This window comes from Helicoverpa zea, chromosome 20 (genome assembly GCF_022581195.2).
Source record: "Helicoverpa zea isolate HzStark_Cry1AcR chromosome 20, ilHelZeax1.1, whole genome shotgun sequence".
Classification (NCBI taxonomy): domain Eukaryota; kingdom Metazoa; phylum Arthropoda; class Insecta; order Lepidoptera; family Noctuidae; genus Helicoverpa; species Helicoverpa zea.
In genome coordinates, this window is record NC_061471.1 from 7,900,929 (window position 1) to 7,919,443 (window position 18,515).

The window sequence follows — 18,515 nt, forward strand, 5'->3', positions numbered from 1 at the left end:
TGCTGGTTCTCTAAGTGACAAGGAACAGTTCTGTGACGAGCAACAAATTTATTTCATATTTTTTTCATGAAACAATTGACATTCAAGCGCGCAAAGCAAATAAAAATTTTCTATTTGAAAAAAAAAATATTTTTGCACCTCAAATTTATTTTGGTTATACAGCAACAAATTAGCAACAAATTTGTAGTGATTTTGTTTATTTTACCTTTACTTTTATCTTATAATCCATGCCAGCTTATGGTGAAGCTAGCATTGTTGACGATTTCTCGAAATCGGCAAAAGCAAAAAAATCGATTATTTGGCAACTAATTAGCAACAAATTAGCAACAAATTTTGAGCTTTTTTTTAATTTTTGCCCACTTTGTACTGCCAGCTTTATAGAGCTCTCGTCTTATTTTACGTTACCTTCTCATTTTAAATCAGTCCCAATCGCCTTTAACCCCCACACTTGACTATGATTACTTAAGTCACTCCTTAGTGACGGAATGTCATACAAATCCTTCACTAAGGAATGGCTTAAGTAACCATTAAATGTCTCTGAGTGGGGAGGTAAATCCCTCTGAAATCTCATGTGTTTATTTTTCCCAGTCTTTTAATAGCGCATTACTAGAAAGAGCAGGACTTATTTGGAGATTCTTTTGTTCCTAACGTTCCATTATTATAAGTATGTAGTTATTTCTGGTAAATGTCCTAATGGTCCCAAACATATTATCCGTAGAATTTGATACAATCTATTCTACTTTTTCCGAATGGGATGCTCCCATACCACGAAGTATTAATAAAGTATCCTTTTTCTTTTTGTAAATAATATAATTTTTCAAAGATACTAAATTGCAGTTAAGTTCATAGTAATGTAAATTATAGTTAATATTAGATTGCTCAGTCGTAAATTGTGATGGCCTTACGTCCAATCCCATGATGAAATTACCAAGAATCACTATTTGTGTGGTCAAAAACACATAAAATTAAATGGCCGCCGATTAATGTTTATTTTCTAATACTATGATAACGCTATAAAATGTTGGTGAAACGGTAATATCGCGCCGTAAAATTTACTTCGAATTACTCTTACTATGTTCAAATGATATTTAAACTTAATTAGTCACTTTCTCCTGGTTTCTTACTAAGTATTTTACTGCTTGTAAATGTGAATAAACATTTTTCTGTCGATAAGTTCTAATCATGAAGGTTATACTTCCCTCCCATCTCCATGTCCATTCGCTATCATTCTTAGAGGTATCAAAATAATATTCCTCTTAGCTGAAGGAAATGGCCTATCTGTCTAAGAAACGAAACAATGAAACACAAAGTTCAGTAGTTTCGAGTTCCAAAAGAGAAAAGATAAGTCTTTCAATACCTCGCAAATCTTGAGAGCTATTGAAAGATACCTGATAGACTTAAGTATCTTTAATTCTATGAGCATAATGCTTAAAGAATACTTTCTATAGACATCTTCCAACACTGTTCAACACTGACTCGTTTATCAACTTACAATATAAAAAGAGAAAGAAAGAGATTCCCTCACACAATACATTACGTAATAAGAAAGGTATAGCAATATGTAGGTATAGAAACAGTACTGAAAGACTGGACTGGCGTACCATAGCTTAGCCATGATTGTAAGAAGAAACAATGACGGAACCACGTTAGATACTCCTTAGTTTCTCTTGAAGGAACTTCATAAGTATATTGTTACTGTTGCTATGAATTGTCTACAACTAGTACGACATTGCTTAGGTACCCATTATAACATTCACAGCAGAAGCGGCATAATAGTTTTATACACACTATCAAATAAGACATCAGTACCTAATTGTCACAAAAGAGGAAGAATTGCAATTTATTTTATTGAAAAGTCCTATTATCTCTCTCTTTACTTTTAACGCAGGTTGCTAACCTTTTTAAATAAGCAGTGTTATCTTCCTTCCACTTCTTATCCGTGAATTAGAGTTTTGTGAAATCCGCATGACGGATACGGGCTGTTCATTGCAACAATGGAAATCTGCCCGGAGACACGACTCAGACATTCGCACTGTTAAAGTGAAAAGTCTAGTAGGTTCAATAGCGACCTATAATATGAGAAATATTATGGAATAGGTACTAGCACCGTCCGCAGTGTTGTCCAATTCTCGTGGGAATTACTCGCCTTAACCTGGTAAAATACAGTCTATGCCACAGACAAATAACGTGGTAATTATTTCTATTGGTACAAGAAAGTTTAAAATCGGTAGATCTAGAGATTATCTCTTACTTACTTTAAAAATATAGTAATTGTTACTATAGAGCTATAAAAAGGAATAGAAAGGTGACGATATACGACATACACTTCCGAGGTATTCAGTTAAAGGTGAGAGGTGTCTTATATCTCGAATTAGGGTTTCAAAAATCTTCAAAAACGAATGAAAAAACTAGGTAACTGAACTAAATCCAAATGATAATGTCCTTTGTTGAGAATGTGTGGGGTTAGGTAATCGTTTACATCACTGATTGTTTCAGTAAAAACATAATAACAATAAGCATTGAGACATCGCTGGCCTGTTTGTAAATATTTACTATACCGTCTCCAGCTATTGTAATTGTAATGTCTAACTAGTACAAGACTCGCTTGTAGTAGTGTACGATTATTTCTAGAACATTCGTTTGATAATTTAATGGAACTTTTTAAATGCTAAACTTGTCCTAAGCATGAGACCCGGCTAAAACATATGATTTTTCCTCAACCTAAAGTCCATGCGTGATAAATGGTTTTTTTCTATAATAAAACTGCAAGAATTGATCGCTGTACTCCCTAATATTGCATATCCTGATTATAGTAGTTTTCTTCCTCTTCAAAAATAAATATTTCAATGTTTTTCTTTAGAAAAGCGCAGCAAGTTCTCGCCATAAGTTATGTCGCGGCGTGACACAGTGGCTGTGTTTTCTAGGAAGCTGGCACAATCTGTGTCCTCTATGCATACGGTTAACCACAATATCGTACGTGTCGCAGACACTACTACAAGATCTCGAACGGAATTCGAGTAAACGACTTTATTCTTGTAGTTGTTAAAAAACATTCAAAACAAAATATATAAAAAAATATCTGTAATTTAGAAAAATAAATATGTAAAAAATATTAATTTATCTGCGATATAGAAAAAGTAAAAAAAAAAGCAAATATTTGATCACAGAGTGTGACACAATGGGATTTTTACCCACAAAAATTCCACCGTCACGTCAAACTACCGTTTTATTGCCAGAGAACTGATGTGCATGACTTTCCCAAACAGAAAGAGCGACCTAGGTCAAGTCATACATAGGAATTCTTCTATGACCATTGTTTACGTCGCGACATGCATAGAGTTGTCTTTGAAAAAAGTTTTTCTTCGCTATCAAAACTTAATGACAACTGATAAAGTAGAAATGGCAAATTAGGTGTGATTACAGTAATAAGCATTTATTAAATAAATCGTTGTAATTTAAATAAAAAACACCTTTAAAAGCAACTTTACGACTTTTATGAAGTACCAACAGGAGGATAAAAATGTTATCGTTTTTATTAAATAAAATAAAAATATACAATAATTTCACACATAAAACTGTGAGACAGGTTTCAGCAGACATGTAACATTTTCTATAGTAAAAAAAAAAGTAATTAAAAGCTTTGGTTCTCATTTGAAGAGTAATAATTACTGTTCTTAGTAGGGGTAGCGTAGCCAGAGACTTTCATAGCGGCAATAAAAAGTTTTCATTGGCCCCCGTCAACTCCGACGGAGGTTCAACTTAAACTCAAGTTTATCTCGGTTTTATGACCAAACGGTATAAACATGCAGGTGTGTTGCAAAATCCACATACTTTAGCGTAAAAAAAAAAACTAAATTAAAACTTGTTAATGCCGAGAAAATGTTTCGATGTGAAATGTAGTGTCTACTTCTGACTTCTATGTCGATAAAGAAAATCGTAAAATAAAGTAGTAAACGATTGAAAGTAATATATTTACCCGGATTAAAAATATACTGAATTTGTATCTACATATTTAATTTCAGTCATTATTATAATTAAAAAATGCCATTATAAGGTGTTTTTATACTAACTAATTATAAAAATAGTATCGAAAAGGAATATTTCTGCTCGTAGAATAAACTTGACATGATTGTCGTAGTTTCTACAAGAAGACAGAATCTTCATATTTCATCGTTATTAGTTTTTTGTAGTTTTTTCGTACTAAACCTTCGTTTCTATAATTGGCATATTTTAATTTGTCTTATACATTACTGTACAAAGTAACTTTCGCAAAACATAATCAAAGTTTAACCACATCGCATCTGTCCTATCTATTCATTAATAGGTCTGTAGATACAGACTTAGTCCACAATAGACGCGGCCGCTTATGACGTGTTACATTCACGTCTATAATCTATGCTTGTTACGTTACGCAGTATTAGAAGGCATTATATGATACCGTAAGAATAACATGGAGTCTTGAGTAATTATTTTAAATTATATGCGCCAGGAAACCTTAATGATGTATGAGAGAAAGAAACTAAGGAATAAGTGCTCATTTAATGTACTGCTAAATATACTTTCTCTGTTATTTAACTATAATAGACTGAATGATTATTGCGTTGACATTTTAGTAATGATGTATTCTTAATAATTAGACGCGGCTTTGTAGTTTGTGCTTCAATTTGTTTGTTTGTTGTTGTGATACTGAAAACTGATGTTTTTATGTACATCAATAATTTTAGTAGGTTGGCGGTTTTAGTTACAGGAGGCTTTAATGGTGTTTCTCAATTCAAACATTGTAATGTGCAGATATTTGTCTCTTCGGTGTTTTTTTTTCTATTTAAAGATAATACCCGTTTTAATAAAGTAATTGACTTGTTAGGTAGAGATTTTCACTTTATCATCATCTAAGTTTATATAAATAAACCAAGCCTATTTATTGCAGAAAAAAGCTTGTAGTTTCCAATAGGTGTAACAATAAATCTAAGCATATTATCTAGGTAATAAAACTCAGTTGCAAATCAACACTATATTAATATAAATCCTGCAAGCTTTAACTTCGTATATTTTCGTGCACCTACATAACATAAGGCTGAATAAAAATAGTACAAAAAAAAAACAGTGTGCATTCATTTATCTGTAGATACGTTCGCGCGAAGGCGTGTCACCATCATGAACTATTATGTAGGGAATCGAAAAACAAATATAAAATAAACCATTCCAATATCCTCTATAGACCTTTAAGTAACCGCTGTAAGGTTTATAGTCGTCTGTCTCAGTAGCAAAGTTAAGTTGGTCGTTTTAATGTTACTGCGCAAACGGGTGGAGCGTGGCGGCTTGACAGGTATTAATGACTCCTAGCTATGGCAAAGGTATATTATTCAGCCTTTGTATGTCAGCCTTTGTTTATGGTTAGCTATATCATTACCTGCTATACATACTGCCATTTGTTATTCAATAATTAGATATATTTTAGATTTTCTTTTTTCTTTAAGTTGGTGGGAAAATTAAATGTGTTTTGTTTTAGAAACATTGGATGTCCTTTATGTCTAATAATTGAGTTTGTAACGACTGTAGTCAAAACACCTCTGCTGTTTTGCTTCTTAATTGGCCCTGAAGTGTTAAAGCTATTTAAGTTTAATACATTTTAAGATGCAGATTTTTAAACGAAGCTCAATATTACTGCAGAAACATCTCATAAAAACTATGACTGTCATCAGCCGCCATTTTGTCGTTACAAAAAAGTAATTTTACGACATAACGGTTTCGTGCTGAAATTGTTTAATTTAACACTACAGGTAAACAATTGGACATGCAGAAAGCCATAATTTATGCCACGGAATCTCATTATGAATTTTTATTACCGTATAAACGTGACGGAAAATTAATATTCAGTTTTATTTTTTAATTACAGCGGCCATCTTGGAGCGTTAGTCACGCCTCTTTTACGGCCTTTTAATGAATTTTCATAAATTGTTTAGAAAGTATTTTCATTGTTTGAAGTGGAATTTATTTTTTGTAACAAAATAAGCTTTCTATTTGGAAGATATCAAATTCTTAATGATTTCCAAAAAAATATTAAACAGAGCGTGATTTTACGAGATTAGATTCCATTCCTACTGAAAAAAGTCTGATATGCCCCGACACATGTCCAAACTACCCTTTTCCTAGAATAACCTTACCTTTCAGCAGTAGGTTCAGCAGTCAGAATAACAAAGTCGTATATAAACATAAAGAAGAATTCCCTTCAATATGACATTATAGGTCGTTATAAAGGCGGGGCCTTGTCGACACATGGCGGCTCCCACCGAAGCGGGCGCATCATTAATCACTCGATAAAAGCAATATACAATACTTTAGCTTGTATCAATATTTACTGGAAGAATACTTATGAAATGCTACACATTTTTATTTATTTAAAGAGAAGATTTTAAGTTTATGAACTAAGAGAAACCTTTTTAAAACTTCGACGTAAACTGTCGTAAGTTACAGTCAGGTATGTGTCTTTGTGTATGACGCGATTTTTTTTTTAAATGTTGTTACAACGGTTAGTTTTAGTTATATTTTATCAAAATTTGCTAAGTAATCATACTAAAACGTATTGTGCAATATGTTTAAAGATAAATATTTATTTATTGCAAAAAGATTTTTATAGCCGAAAACCTGATGATCTTTTTAGTTAAGCTAAGTTGAAGCAACGTTTTTATTGCGCTACCCTTCAAAATTTTATGTTGGCTATAACAATAAATCATATTTAATCATACATATAAGCTGAGTTTGTAAGAAAAGGTTAATCTTGAACAGGAAAATGAGTCAAATGGGAAACCGTTGGATGACGCATTAGTTTAATTTTAAACGAGTTCTAAAAGTGATGATAAAATAGGAAGTTTAATATGTTGTGTTTATTGTCACGTTTTTTTCCTTGCACGCTTTTTTATGTTCAGGGAATCTATTTGCTTTAGGTATTTTGTACCAAGGTATAACATAAATACAACAACAACTTAAGCTATCAAAATAATTTATGTCGTGAGTTGCTAATCAATTGATCTGAATAACATTCGTTGTCACTCCGTAACATTAATCTACACAGTAGATAGACGTAGACAACACAGACATACATAAATTCTCAATTAAATCTAATCAAGCAACACCTCCAACTAAACCAAGAAACAATAATAAAATTTATCGCCTGACATTTCGCGCGTCCGGTGCGATATCGGCCATGGAACAACGACCCATTCAGCCGAAACAATCGGCGCACACACTAAATGCGTCTACATTGTCCCTTATGGCCGGGCTACGTGACCGAACGCAGAACTACGCAGGAAGTGGACGTTGCCGATAACGATATCACACTTAGTGCCCACTCTGTGTCGGTGTAAACAAGGCTTAGTACAAGCCAGTTCCCGCCCTAGAGTTCTAAATTTAAAACTTATTTGGCAGACCAAAGAGGTTGTAGCCCACACTAATGTATTTGTAGGTTTTAAACATGCAAAATGTTGTAAAGAATTCCTCATTTCTTATTAGTTTTCTGTTTACCACTTTATTCCGTAAGGTGGGTACTGAAAGAACATAATTTCTTAACAACGAGCAGTAAAAACTAGTCATGAAAACGAAATATATTTCACGGACGTTCCTAGTAAATATTTATTGGCGAATTACGAATCAGTGATTATCGCGCGCCGCGTCCTGATTGGTTGGAACTTTCTAAAGTCGTGTACAGTTGGTTGTAAGCTTACAATGTAGGCGACAATTATGTCTTTGAATTATGTGCGCCGTGAAAATTGTAAATGGCGGATGCAAGGTCACGTTTTTAACTAGTAGATAAGCTGAGGTATAGGCAGGTAGTGCAGGCATTCCTTGGTAAGCTTGAATACAACTGTGACAAAGTCAGTGCGGAAATTCCTTCACATGTAAGTACAGCAAAAGCCAAAGAAACGTTAGATATAGGGGAGATGTTCCTAAAACGGGTACCCCTCCTAAAACGGGTAGGCCTTGCCATTCGAATATTATAGATCTTAGTGTGAACCTGTGAGTGTAGAGTGGCGCACTACCCCCCTGCCGATCACGGTCAGTCGGCTCGCGCACCTGGAGCGAGCGTGTTCGAGGTAAGACGTAAAAAAAGTTTTCTGCTGAACTTATTAAAAAAAATCGAATTATGCTAGTGCTAACTACTCAAATATGGTGTAAGATATGGTTTTCGTAGTTTTGTATTATTATTTTGCATGTTATATGCTTATTAATTGTGAATAATTAGTGGTCTCCTTGTTTACTATTTTATGGTTAAGGTAGTTGAAATTTAAAACGTGCTTTTGGGCAAAACGGGTAGGGGCATAACGGGTGACTATCCGATTTGCCCTGGAATAATTTATGATATGTATTAAGCTGACCAGTGCCATTATTTATCTGACTCAAATGTAAAAAATACCTAATTTGTTTTTTTTTTAATTTTTTTAATTGGGTGAATAAATATAAAAGAAAAACTTTAAATACTTCGTGGGATGTGGAAGTTATGAAACTGGACCGCAACCTCTTGACGAAGCTATAAGTCCACCTCATACTCCAACACCAGTAGGCCAGTATATTGAAGAACTTTCAACACCATGCAAGACTATAACGGCAGAAACACAAATTCTTAAAGATTTTATAACACCATGCAAGACTCCATCACAAACTACAATCCTTCTTCAACCTGAGGATCATCATATAACACCAATAAAATAAGGGGCACTTCCTCAATTGATCCCACAGAAAGCTAATCGAAGACAAAGAAAGCCACAGAGAGCTGAAGAAGAACAGGAACAGCGTGAAAAAGAAATTTAAACATCTTTTCTTTGATTTTTAACAAAATTATCTGTTGGTAGCATTATAATTTCAAATGTAACATTTAATGACGTAAAAGAGTAATCTAGACTGATCAAAATAAGACAACTGTTTAACATAATTAAGGAGATAAAATAAAGATTTACTGGATAATAGGAGGCTAAGATATTTTTTAAAATGTTTTTTAATTCATTTATCACATATATTCATTCATTACCTGCTTTGCCCAAAGGCGTTACCCGTTTTAGGACCCCCCCGAGGGCAAAGCGGGTATTTCGAAGGGGTTTATTTTTTTTATTTTTTTCAGAATATTGAAGAAGATTACTAAGACTATCTTATGTTTTCCAAAGTTTATTAAATAAACAACCCTATGAGTACAAATACAAGTCGCATGTAATGTTCTTGGTTATTTTATTTAACATCTTTCGTTAGCTTACCCGTTTTGGGAACATCTCCCCTATTGCTTGAAAGATAACATGAAATTCAACGACAAAAAAATGATTTCGAAAAATGGAGAAGAGAAACATATTACGACTTCAAAGAGACTGTTACAGGCTACGGGTCAAAAGATGATAAAGGCCTTCACGAAACTTTATAGTCTTAATTACTCTCCAAGATAGTATAAAGGCGCTGCTACATGTATTAATACCACCTATAAACGAAGTGCGGTCAAATTAGAGGTGCATCCTAACCGCCTATTCCGTTAAACTTTACCACATGATTGCAATTTAACTGTCTTTTAATAACCCAAGAGCCAGAGACCGCCAGACCTACGTTATTTTATTAAGGTTGAGATTTTGTGTGTGAATCTAACCTGAGGGATGAATTTTATTAGGCCGGGCCGTGTCCGGGGCGTGCCATGTACGTGGCTCGTACGGGGCACGGATGTGACACGTTACATACATTTTGTATGAAGCAGTTTATATTACACAGTAATTACACATGATCCGTGGCCCGTCTGGGCCACAAACGACGCTCGTCTTTAGAATTTCGTAAAAGCCTGGACACGGCCCGGCCTAATATAAATCATGCCTTACAGTGTTTGTCGTACGAAGTTTGTCCTATAAAAAGTGGTATGTATTGATATAATCTTTAATATAAAGGAGGATACGACTGTCAAAGAATAACATTTGGTTTGGTAAAGTGTTTTTGTGTTAAATATTTTCCAAAGCTAACGTCAGTCAAACTTCGTACTTAGTAGTCTACTGCGAAAATGCTTATGCACTATATGTCCTGCGCAGTAGGCTAATCTCCTTATATGGGAACAGCCGCCATGGCCGATAGTATAAACGGCTAGGAGGACATCATCAAGGTATATGCACACACAAAGTTACAGCCTTTATAAAATAACGTAGGTCTGGCAGTCACTGGCTCTCGATCTACAAATTACTATCAGGATAACTTGCTTTATTAACTACAGTTTGATGATCATATCCTAATTAAAGAAATATTGTTGTAACTGTATTTTAGATGTTGCCATAAATGTATTAAATGGATGTTCTTAAAGCCTTGGTAATGATTCTGTCTTCCTTATAAGGTGTTATGAGATTGGTAAATTGCGAACAGATCGCAAGTTAATTTCCCATGGGATTAACTAACTTGAGAGAAAGGGTGCTACGCCTGTGTAGCCTTTTCCAGAATGCGGTGGGTCAGCCAGTCCTACCAGATGTAGGATACGAATTTATCGCCAATTTATAGACCGATATAAATAACGATACAATGAGAAATGAATTAGGATCTAATGCATCTCGTAGATCGAAGTCTGAAAGTAGCGCCAGTTACAGAAAAGATAAGAAGTAGAAGATTGTCATGGTATGGGCATATAATGAGGAGGGATGATGCGCATGCAACAAAGTGTGTGCTAGCTAAGTATGAATGTAGATGGATGGAGAGGAAGAGGACGACCTAAGAAAAGATGGCATGAATAGGAAGGGAGTGAGTGTCAGTATGACGAGTGACAGGGGAAATGGAAGAGGATGACATATTGCTCCGACCCCAAATAAAATTGGTAACAGGGCAGGACGAAGCAGATCCTGGAGATAAAAAATAATTCTTGTAACTTTCATAAACAGACATAAATAAGACATTTTCATATAAAACTCGTTGTAATTACGCCGTCTAAGTTTATTTCAATGGGATGGGAATGGAGATCGCGTTCAATGTTACAGATATACACATAAAGGTAGTATATAACGATAACGTAATTGCTTTGTGTTTATTATACTGCTCGTTACGGCAATCGTGTTGGAAGATTGAACCTTGCTAGATTTGACTTGAAGGTAAATTTAAAAATATTTTGCTTAAATATTTAAGTGTATCATCAGAAGTTTTATCATTCCTTGTCCCTCATAATCTAAATAACGTGTGACCAAGAATGTAAACGATTGCCAACGAGGCAATTGAAGACACTCCGTTACCATCACATCGATACCTAACCTAAAAATTAAAATAAAATCGAATAGCAATCGACTATTGTGTTCGATGCAACGTGAACGAAATCTTCAAGTTGTCCGAGCTTGCGTAGGCGTTAGAGAGAAAAAAAAAAGCGGTTCTATATTCAAAGTTTGTTGTTCGGCCAATCGCGTGGCCGGTAGGCGTGGCGGGGGCTTACGATTGGTCGGCTGCGAGGCGGGCGCAGCTAGTGATGGATCGGGCGATTATAATGTAAGTGCCGTTAGTCGATGGTCTCCTAGCGCAGCGGACGTGTGGCCGGCGAAGGGACGCGTCATATCCGACATTTTTATTTCATCGTTGGGTAGGTATACGATTTTTGTTTATGGCTGTTCAATTGAGGGCCATAGAGTTATCAGCCATTATTTTTCAGTTACAGTAAAGGTTAATCAAATATTTCGGACTTCAAAAATTTTATCCGAGCTCTAAAGAATTTAAAAAAGACACTGCGCATAGGTAAAGTAGGTAAATAAAATACCAAAATGTAATAAGCTTTTATGATTATGAACCATGAATGCATATTATAAAGTTTATGTGATAATTAAAATTAGTTGCAACATTACCATAGTACTTTGCCTCCTGTTGTAATTATTATACCTATCTAATAAAATATAAATTATATTAAACGCCATGAAACTTACCTTGAACCAGGTTCAAAGAGACATAAAATTTATTAACGTTTAATTTATTGGAAAATAAATCAAAATACATTTTATGTTAAATGTACCTTCTATTTATGGTCAATTAAATAATATTTGCGGAAATTATGTTTACTTACATACTAGTATAGTGTTATTATCTATTCATTGAGAGATTCATTATGGGGGTAAAGTACCCGCACACCCTAAGACTACAGGACTTTAAAGGCCTGAAGGAAAATAAATACTGTACCTATTTAAGAAAAATGTTACCCAATTGTTAAAACTTGCTTTCATAAAATCATCTTTCATAGAATTATCTAAAAAAACTCATAAAATTAGGAGGAAAATAATAGCGTAGTAGCCTTGTAGATTTTCTATTGGCTATAAAACTGTCATGGCCGCCATCAACCTTGGCTAACTCTTAGTTTTATTAATGCCTTAATTTTTTCAAAAACATTTAAAAGCTTCAGTTAAGATGTCATCTTTAAATTTTTTTCTCCATAAATAAAAAAATATTTTGAAACCGGTAAAACAAATTGGCGAAAATAGGGGATTTTCGCCTTTTCAAAATATTAGCACCAGCAATAAACAAACAAAAAAATAAATATCACCAAAAATTGCCAACAAATGAAATCATCTTTGATATTTTCGATATTCAGATAATACATAGGACTGATTCGACCATTGAACTTCTGTCAAGACAAAGGCTTTTGTGTCATTCATTTGGCTAATAGAAATATGAAAATTGATCAATACAGCTAAAATAAACAGACAACTTGACCTGCATCACTCGGTGTAACTAAAAACACTATTGTCTATCACTTACCTACTGATCTTTTAGAGACACAACGAAGGCTGCGAAAAATATAGTTTTCTTGGGTTTTTTCTCTACTTATTGCGATGAATAAATAATGATTAGTTAACTAACTAAATGATGTTCCTTCTCCATGTGAGAGGAGGCCTGTGCCCAGCAGTGGGACGATAAAAAGGCTGTAACAACAACTACAACTAACTAAATGAACTTCTTCGAAAATATAATTCAAATGTGTGTATTTTTCACCTTAACGCACGAGGCCGAGGCTTAGGTGTAACAAAGCCTCTCTCAGCTACTTTTCTACTGTCATTTGTCATTCTTTTGCCTGAATACTTAGTGAAACGCTACACAATTTTAAACACTGTTCAGACATAACCCTACATCTATCATACTTGTGTAAATTCCAGCCACCAAAAGACTTCTAAGTAGAACTTAAAGTTAAGTTTACTTTGAGTATTTCGAAGTAATCAAGTTAAATACAGAGCATAGTTGCTTATTCAACAGAGAGACGTATCAACGATAGCTGTCAAACGACATTGGTCCGTAATGGGGGGTCGTAAACTGACGTAAGTGACATGGCCGCACTGCGGACTTGTATCTTAAACGTCAATTGTCATGTATCTGTTCTCTGTTCTAAGACTTCCAAGTTATGTGATAGAGTTTCTGGCGAGTAATAAGTACTGGCTTTAACTCGTTGTCTGAGCTGGTTACAATTCCACGTCAGACATTAATCAGGAATAAAACCTTCTGTCTTTTTTTAGGGTTCCGTACCCAAAGGGTAAAACGGGACCCAATTCTTTTCGCTCCTCTGTCCGTCCGTCCGTCTGTCACCAGGCTGTATCTCATGAACCGTGATAGTTAGAGAGTTGAAATTTTCACAGATGATGTATTTATGTTGACGCTATAACAACAAATACTGAAAACTAAAATAAAATAAATATTTTGGGGGCCCCCTATACAACAAACGTTCTTTTTGCTCATTTTCTAAAGAACCCTTCCTGCGCGATTCCGACTCGCACTTGGCCGGTTTTTTATTTACTTGATCAGTAATTAAACTAGCACCAATAATGATGAGGCGCTTCGCCGTTCCATCCAATCATACCTTTATGACACAGTGAAGCATAATATTGTGTGATATCATTTATGTGGGACGTTGCTTAGCCTGATATGAATATTACAATTTATTCAAACGGTTTATGGTCAAGAATTGTACGATAAATGCTTCATGTTTCTAAAGACATGTTTAATAGAGGATTATGTCAGTTTTGTTGAAAATACCTCATAGTTTTACAACGCTATTAAAGGTGCATCTAATACAAATAGACGTAACTCCTCTAGTGTTCCGGTCCATAAAAAACTACTGTTTAAATATTGATATTGAAGTTACATAAAAAGCATACAACTCAAATAGGAAGAAAACAAAACCTTACAGACAAACCAATGCCAAACGAATCAACGCAGCCTTCAAAAAGATTTAAAACCCATAGCGAAACGTAGTAGCAATCGAACAATGCGACGAATACTGTCGTAAGTAGCAATACAACTATTTTACACGTCAACGGGCATTACAACACTATTCCATGAGGTTAAAAGCATGACGATGTGTGTCCAAGTGTCTCAGCCACCTTTGAATAGGTTTTTTATTGTCGACGGAACTGTCAGCACAAAGGGAAATCGTAAAACCGAAGTGTCTGTATGATGCACGACCTTCTGACATATAGTTTATGGTCGCTAGTGACATGCCGGTGCGATTATTCTTAATCCTTGTTTATGGTTAGGCGATTGTCTCGTTCAAGTCGATTGGTGATTCCTTTGGGTTCGTTTCGGTGATAAATGTATATCGTTTTTTGTAACTTTGTATTGCATTTAGTTCCGGTGTTTAACTGGGTATTATTTTTTCCTGTTATTTGAAGTTGAAGATTGTTTTTTCATATATCTTCTAGACTCAAAAAAAGGAAGTTAAATAATTATATTTTTCTGCGATATATCTATAATTTTACACTTACTACTTGTATTCAATCGACTATTTACTTTATATATCGTTTGATGCCTGCTAAACAAAACTTGCAATTGTTATATATAAACACAATTTTTCATATACCTACACGTATTAAAATCATAGGCGAAGGCAAACGTATGCTGCCTACTCCCAAATTAAATGAAGTCGTTTCCAAAATAATCTTAAACCAGATAAAATTGATTACTTTAGTTATGCCTTTATATAAAATGCCAAATAAATTAAATTCCCCATCAGTTGGCACATAAACCCATGCAAATGGTTTGTCAGTACATTTTATAGCAAAGAAGTTTTATGCTTTACATTGACCTAGTTCTTAAATACACACTCAGTATATGGACACACGATCTAAAAAATTTAATTGATTTTATATGGGTATTTAAAAAGTGCAGTTTTACTTAGAAAAACGAAAAAGTCCATAATAGCTGTAATTTTATGCCTAACCATACACATTAAGAAAACTAGTGCATATTTTCGAATGCAGTAGGTAGCAGTGCCCACAGGACGCGGGTGAAACCGCAGAAAAGTTAGTAAATAAGAAATAGACGATTGATGATGACTATGAAAATAAGACTCATATAAAAGTTCACTTAATGAAGGTGGTACAATGACAGTCAGAATAATTCTCAGAACACTTCGGAACTTCAATGTTCTTTCATCTACACTGTTTATTTATGTTATGGGTCGCGATAATTCTTGTCACTATAATATAATCTTAAACAGTATGTCATTCTACACCAAAGTGCCGCCTGTTTACATTGTCAATACGAAGAAATCAGTAGCTTCGTCTCACGGTTCTTTATTTGTTTAAACTATTGTACATTTTATTTAACTTATGGTCGTACGTAACTTTGTTGATGATAGACAAGACAAAGTATTTGAACCTAATATTTATACAGTCGTGAATTCTCTGGCGATAGCAAAACATAGTTAAAATGTTCACACCTATTACACTCCATTTTCTCCATCCTTAGTAAAATATAGCTTTTTCTTAATAATTTACAAGTCAAGTATAAGTTTTCTTAAGGACAGACTTAGGATGCTTTTTTTCACAACCACAATTCTTGAGGAACGCTTTAATTTTTCACCATCGGGCAAATAAATGGCCAAAGAGAATTTATAAAATTAATATTTTGACGATACCTATTTTATGTTCATGCCTCACCAGGTCAAAATAGATTCCACATACAGCCAAACACAAATTTTCATGCGTTTTCCCAAACAAGATACTCTTAGACACAAAAACTACTATCTAACACCCCTCTCTTCTTCCACAGCGGTTTCCTTCGAAACCTTAGTGGAGAACTGTCAGAAGCTGCTAGACAAGTTCCATTACTCCTGGGAGATGATGCCCTTGGTGCTCGTGATCCTCAACTATGCGGGCAGTGACCTGGACGAGGCCACGCGGAAAATTGACGAAGGTAAGCCCTAGATGTAGCTGCTACTGCCATTGTGATTGATATGCCAAGCGACTGTGTTTTGTTTTAAGTTGAAGGTTTGGAGCTAAGAGTGCAGAACTTAAGTGTCTGTGTGGTTATCCGTTAGTTACAGAAAGATCAATTGAAGTTAAAGCTTCTTTAAATCGGTTGCTGACTCTTTCTTTGTCGACAAGAGAAAAAGTATTAGCAATGAAAGAAGCTTTAATTTTATTGGATCTTTCTGCAACTGACGGATAATTGTTAAAAAAATATATGTTTGCGTTATGAAACTACTAACTACTGCTACTAACATGGCTTAAAACATCGTGTATTTAACTTTTATAAATAAGATTTTCCGACACTCTCGTATAGAAAGTTTTGCACTCTTACGCCCAGAGTTACGCTACAATGTAGCGAGCCCGTTGAAGACTTCCTGAACGCATACAGACGTAACCGACAATGTCTGAGCATTGTCGGTTACGTTTGTATGCGTGTTTCTTGATATTTGCATACATACGTGCGTTCCAAGCCGGGGCTCCCTGCAGTCTAGTGTGAGTCAGACTTCGTTCAGCTGAACGAACCTCGAGATTTTGAAATTCGAACCACCGATTCTAATTTTAAAATGTAAACGTTCTAAAGTTTGAATCTGCGATTCTAATTTTTTATTTTTTATTTACTTATTGGAAAACCAACGGCTATACAAGACAATGTTGTAAACATATATAGAAACAGAAAGCCAATTATAGGTTTTCACGGATAATAATGGAATAACACGCTTAAAGCTAGGTAATCAGCTGGTCTATGAGGTATTAAAATTATAGTTACATAATACAAGGTTAAATTTTGAAAAAATCGTGATTTAGTTGCCTACGAACCACAGCACTCCTGGTATTGAATGGGTCAAAAGAGTACTCTTTACACAATTTGTTAAAATCCTTGCTCGCTCGCAACATATATGTATTCTGCCTATAATTCGAAGATGACAATGGGACTGATATAGGTGGGTTAAACCGAACAGATTTTTGAGGAACTGCGAAATTAAGTTTTTGCAATAAATTAGGGCAGTCAATTTCATTTGACAGCAGTTTGAGTAGAAATGAACAGTCGGCTAAACGGCGTCGGTTTACAAGTGACTGAAGGTGGAATTTTTTGCATTGATTTATATAATTCTAATTTTGGAATATTTAAAATTGTTATTATTTTTTAACCCGTTGGTTCCAGAATTAGTTACAGAATCTTGACCATTCATTCATTCTGAGACATTGAATTTAACACTTTCCTACTTTTGAATGAAAATCCAATTAAAAACTGGAGTCACACTTATCACGATACACATTAATTTAACGATTGCAGTCATGTCTATATTTACAAATAAATAATGCTAAAAATCTTTAAAATGGCAAACTAGAAAAGCTAACTAACTATTAGAAAGTTGTTTCACACTCTATACAAATTCAGAATTTTTAAAACTAAAAACCATACTAAATTAAATTAAATCTAAATAACCATGACTGTAATCACAACTACGTTGTCTGTCACGTACCTACCTGTATTAAAAAATATCGATATCTCAGATAATTAAAATAAATGTACTTTACTGCTGCAAACCGACCACTTTACTTTCAAACGTTTAAAAAATAGGTAAAATTAAAAAAGGTAAGCAGTATGATATTTTGCTTACTACAAGTATCTTCGGGATTTGAGCTTTGCTCAACTACCTTTAAAAATCTCCACTCATAACAGTAAACTAAAAACTGAACATAATGAGCACAAAAACGATTAAAATGAAACTAAACATTGTTTTATACTTATTTTATTACAACAATATCAACATTAAACATAATTTACGTGACGAATAAATGTCATTTCACACAGCACCAGTAAAGTACAGTCGGCCATAAAAATTAAGTGACAAAATTACAGAATGACGTGTTGAAGTACCCACGCACCGCACACTAAACAGTCGGGCGATAGTCGACCCGATAGTTGGCATATTTTTTTAAAAGCAAATCTTGATTCCAATCAACGTTTTCAGTCGGTCTGATTGCGGCTAAATACCTGATCTTTGTAACGGGTGTACTACCATTCATCTTCAAACTAATTTATAAGCCCCAACTAACTATCGGCTGAAAATAAGTTTGCAGTGTGGGAGTACTCTTAGACAATGTTTATTTATAACAGCAGACAACTCAATATCTAAGTGTTGTAAGTCACAATCACCTGATATTGAGTTGACAGCTTTTATGTGCAATGCGAGTTTTACAATACTGTGGAAATCTTTTGCTTAAGTAATTGTTCAGTATATAAAACGCCTTGTGTGTTCTTGTATATTACTTATCGGGTAATAAAGTCGTAAATTAAGATACCTA

At 34.4% G+C, this 18,515-nt stretch overlaps 1 protein-coding gene across 4 annotated transcripts in view; it reads left to right on the forward strand.

The window, feature by feature from the left end:
* The window catches only part of LOC124640005 (protein doublesex), a 57,362-nt gene that overhangs the window by 33,214 nt on the left and 5,633 nt on the right, over positions 1-18,515 (forward strand). For all 4 annotated transcript variants that reach the window (XM_047177564.1, XM_047177563.1, XM_047177565.1 and 1 more), the window contains exon 2: positions 16,006-16,149. In XM_047177564.1, the coding sequence (XP_047033520.1) occupies positions 16,006-16,149 (144 nt within the window). The remainder of the gene's footprint in view (positions 1-16,005; positions 16,150-18,515) is intronic.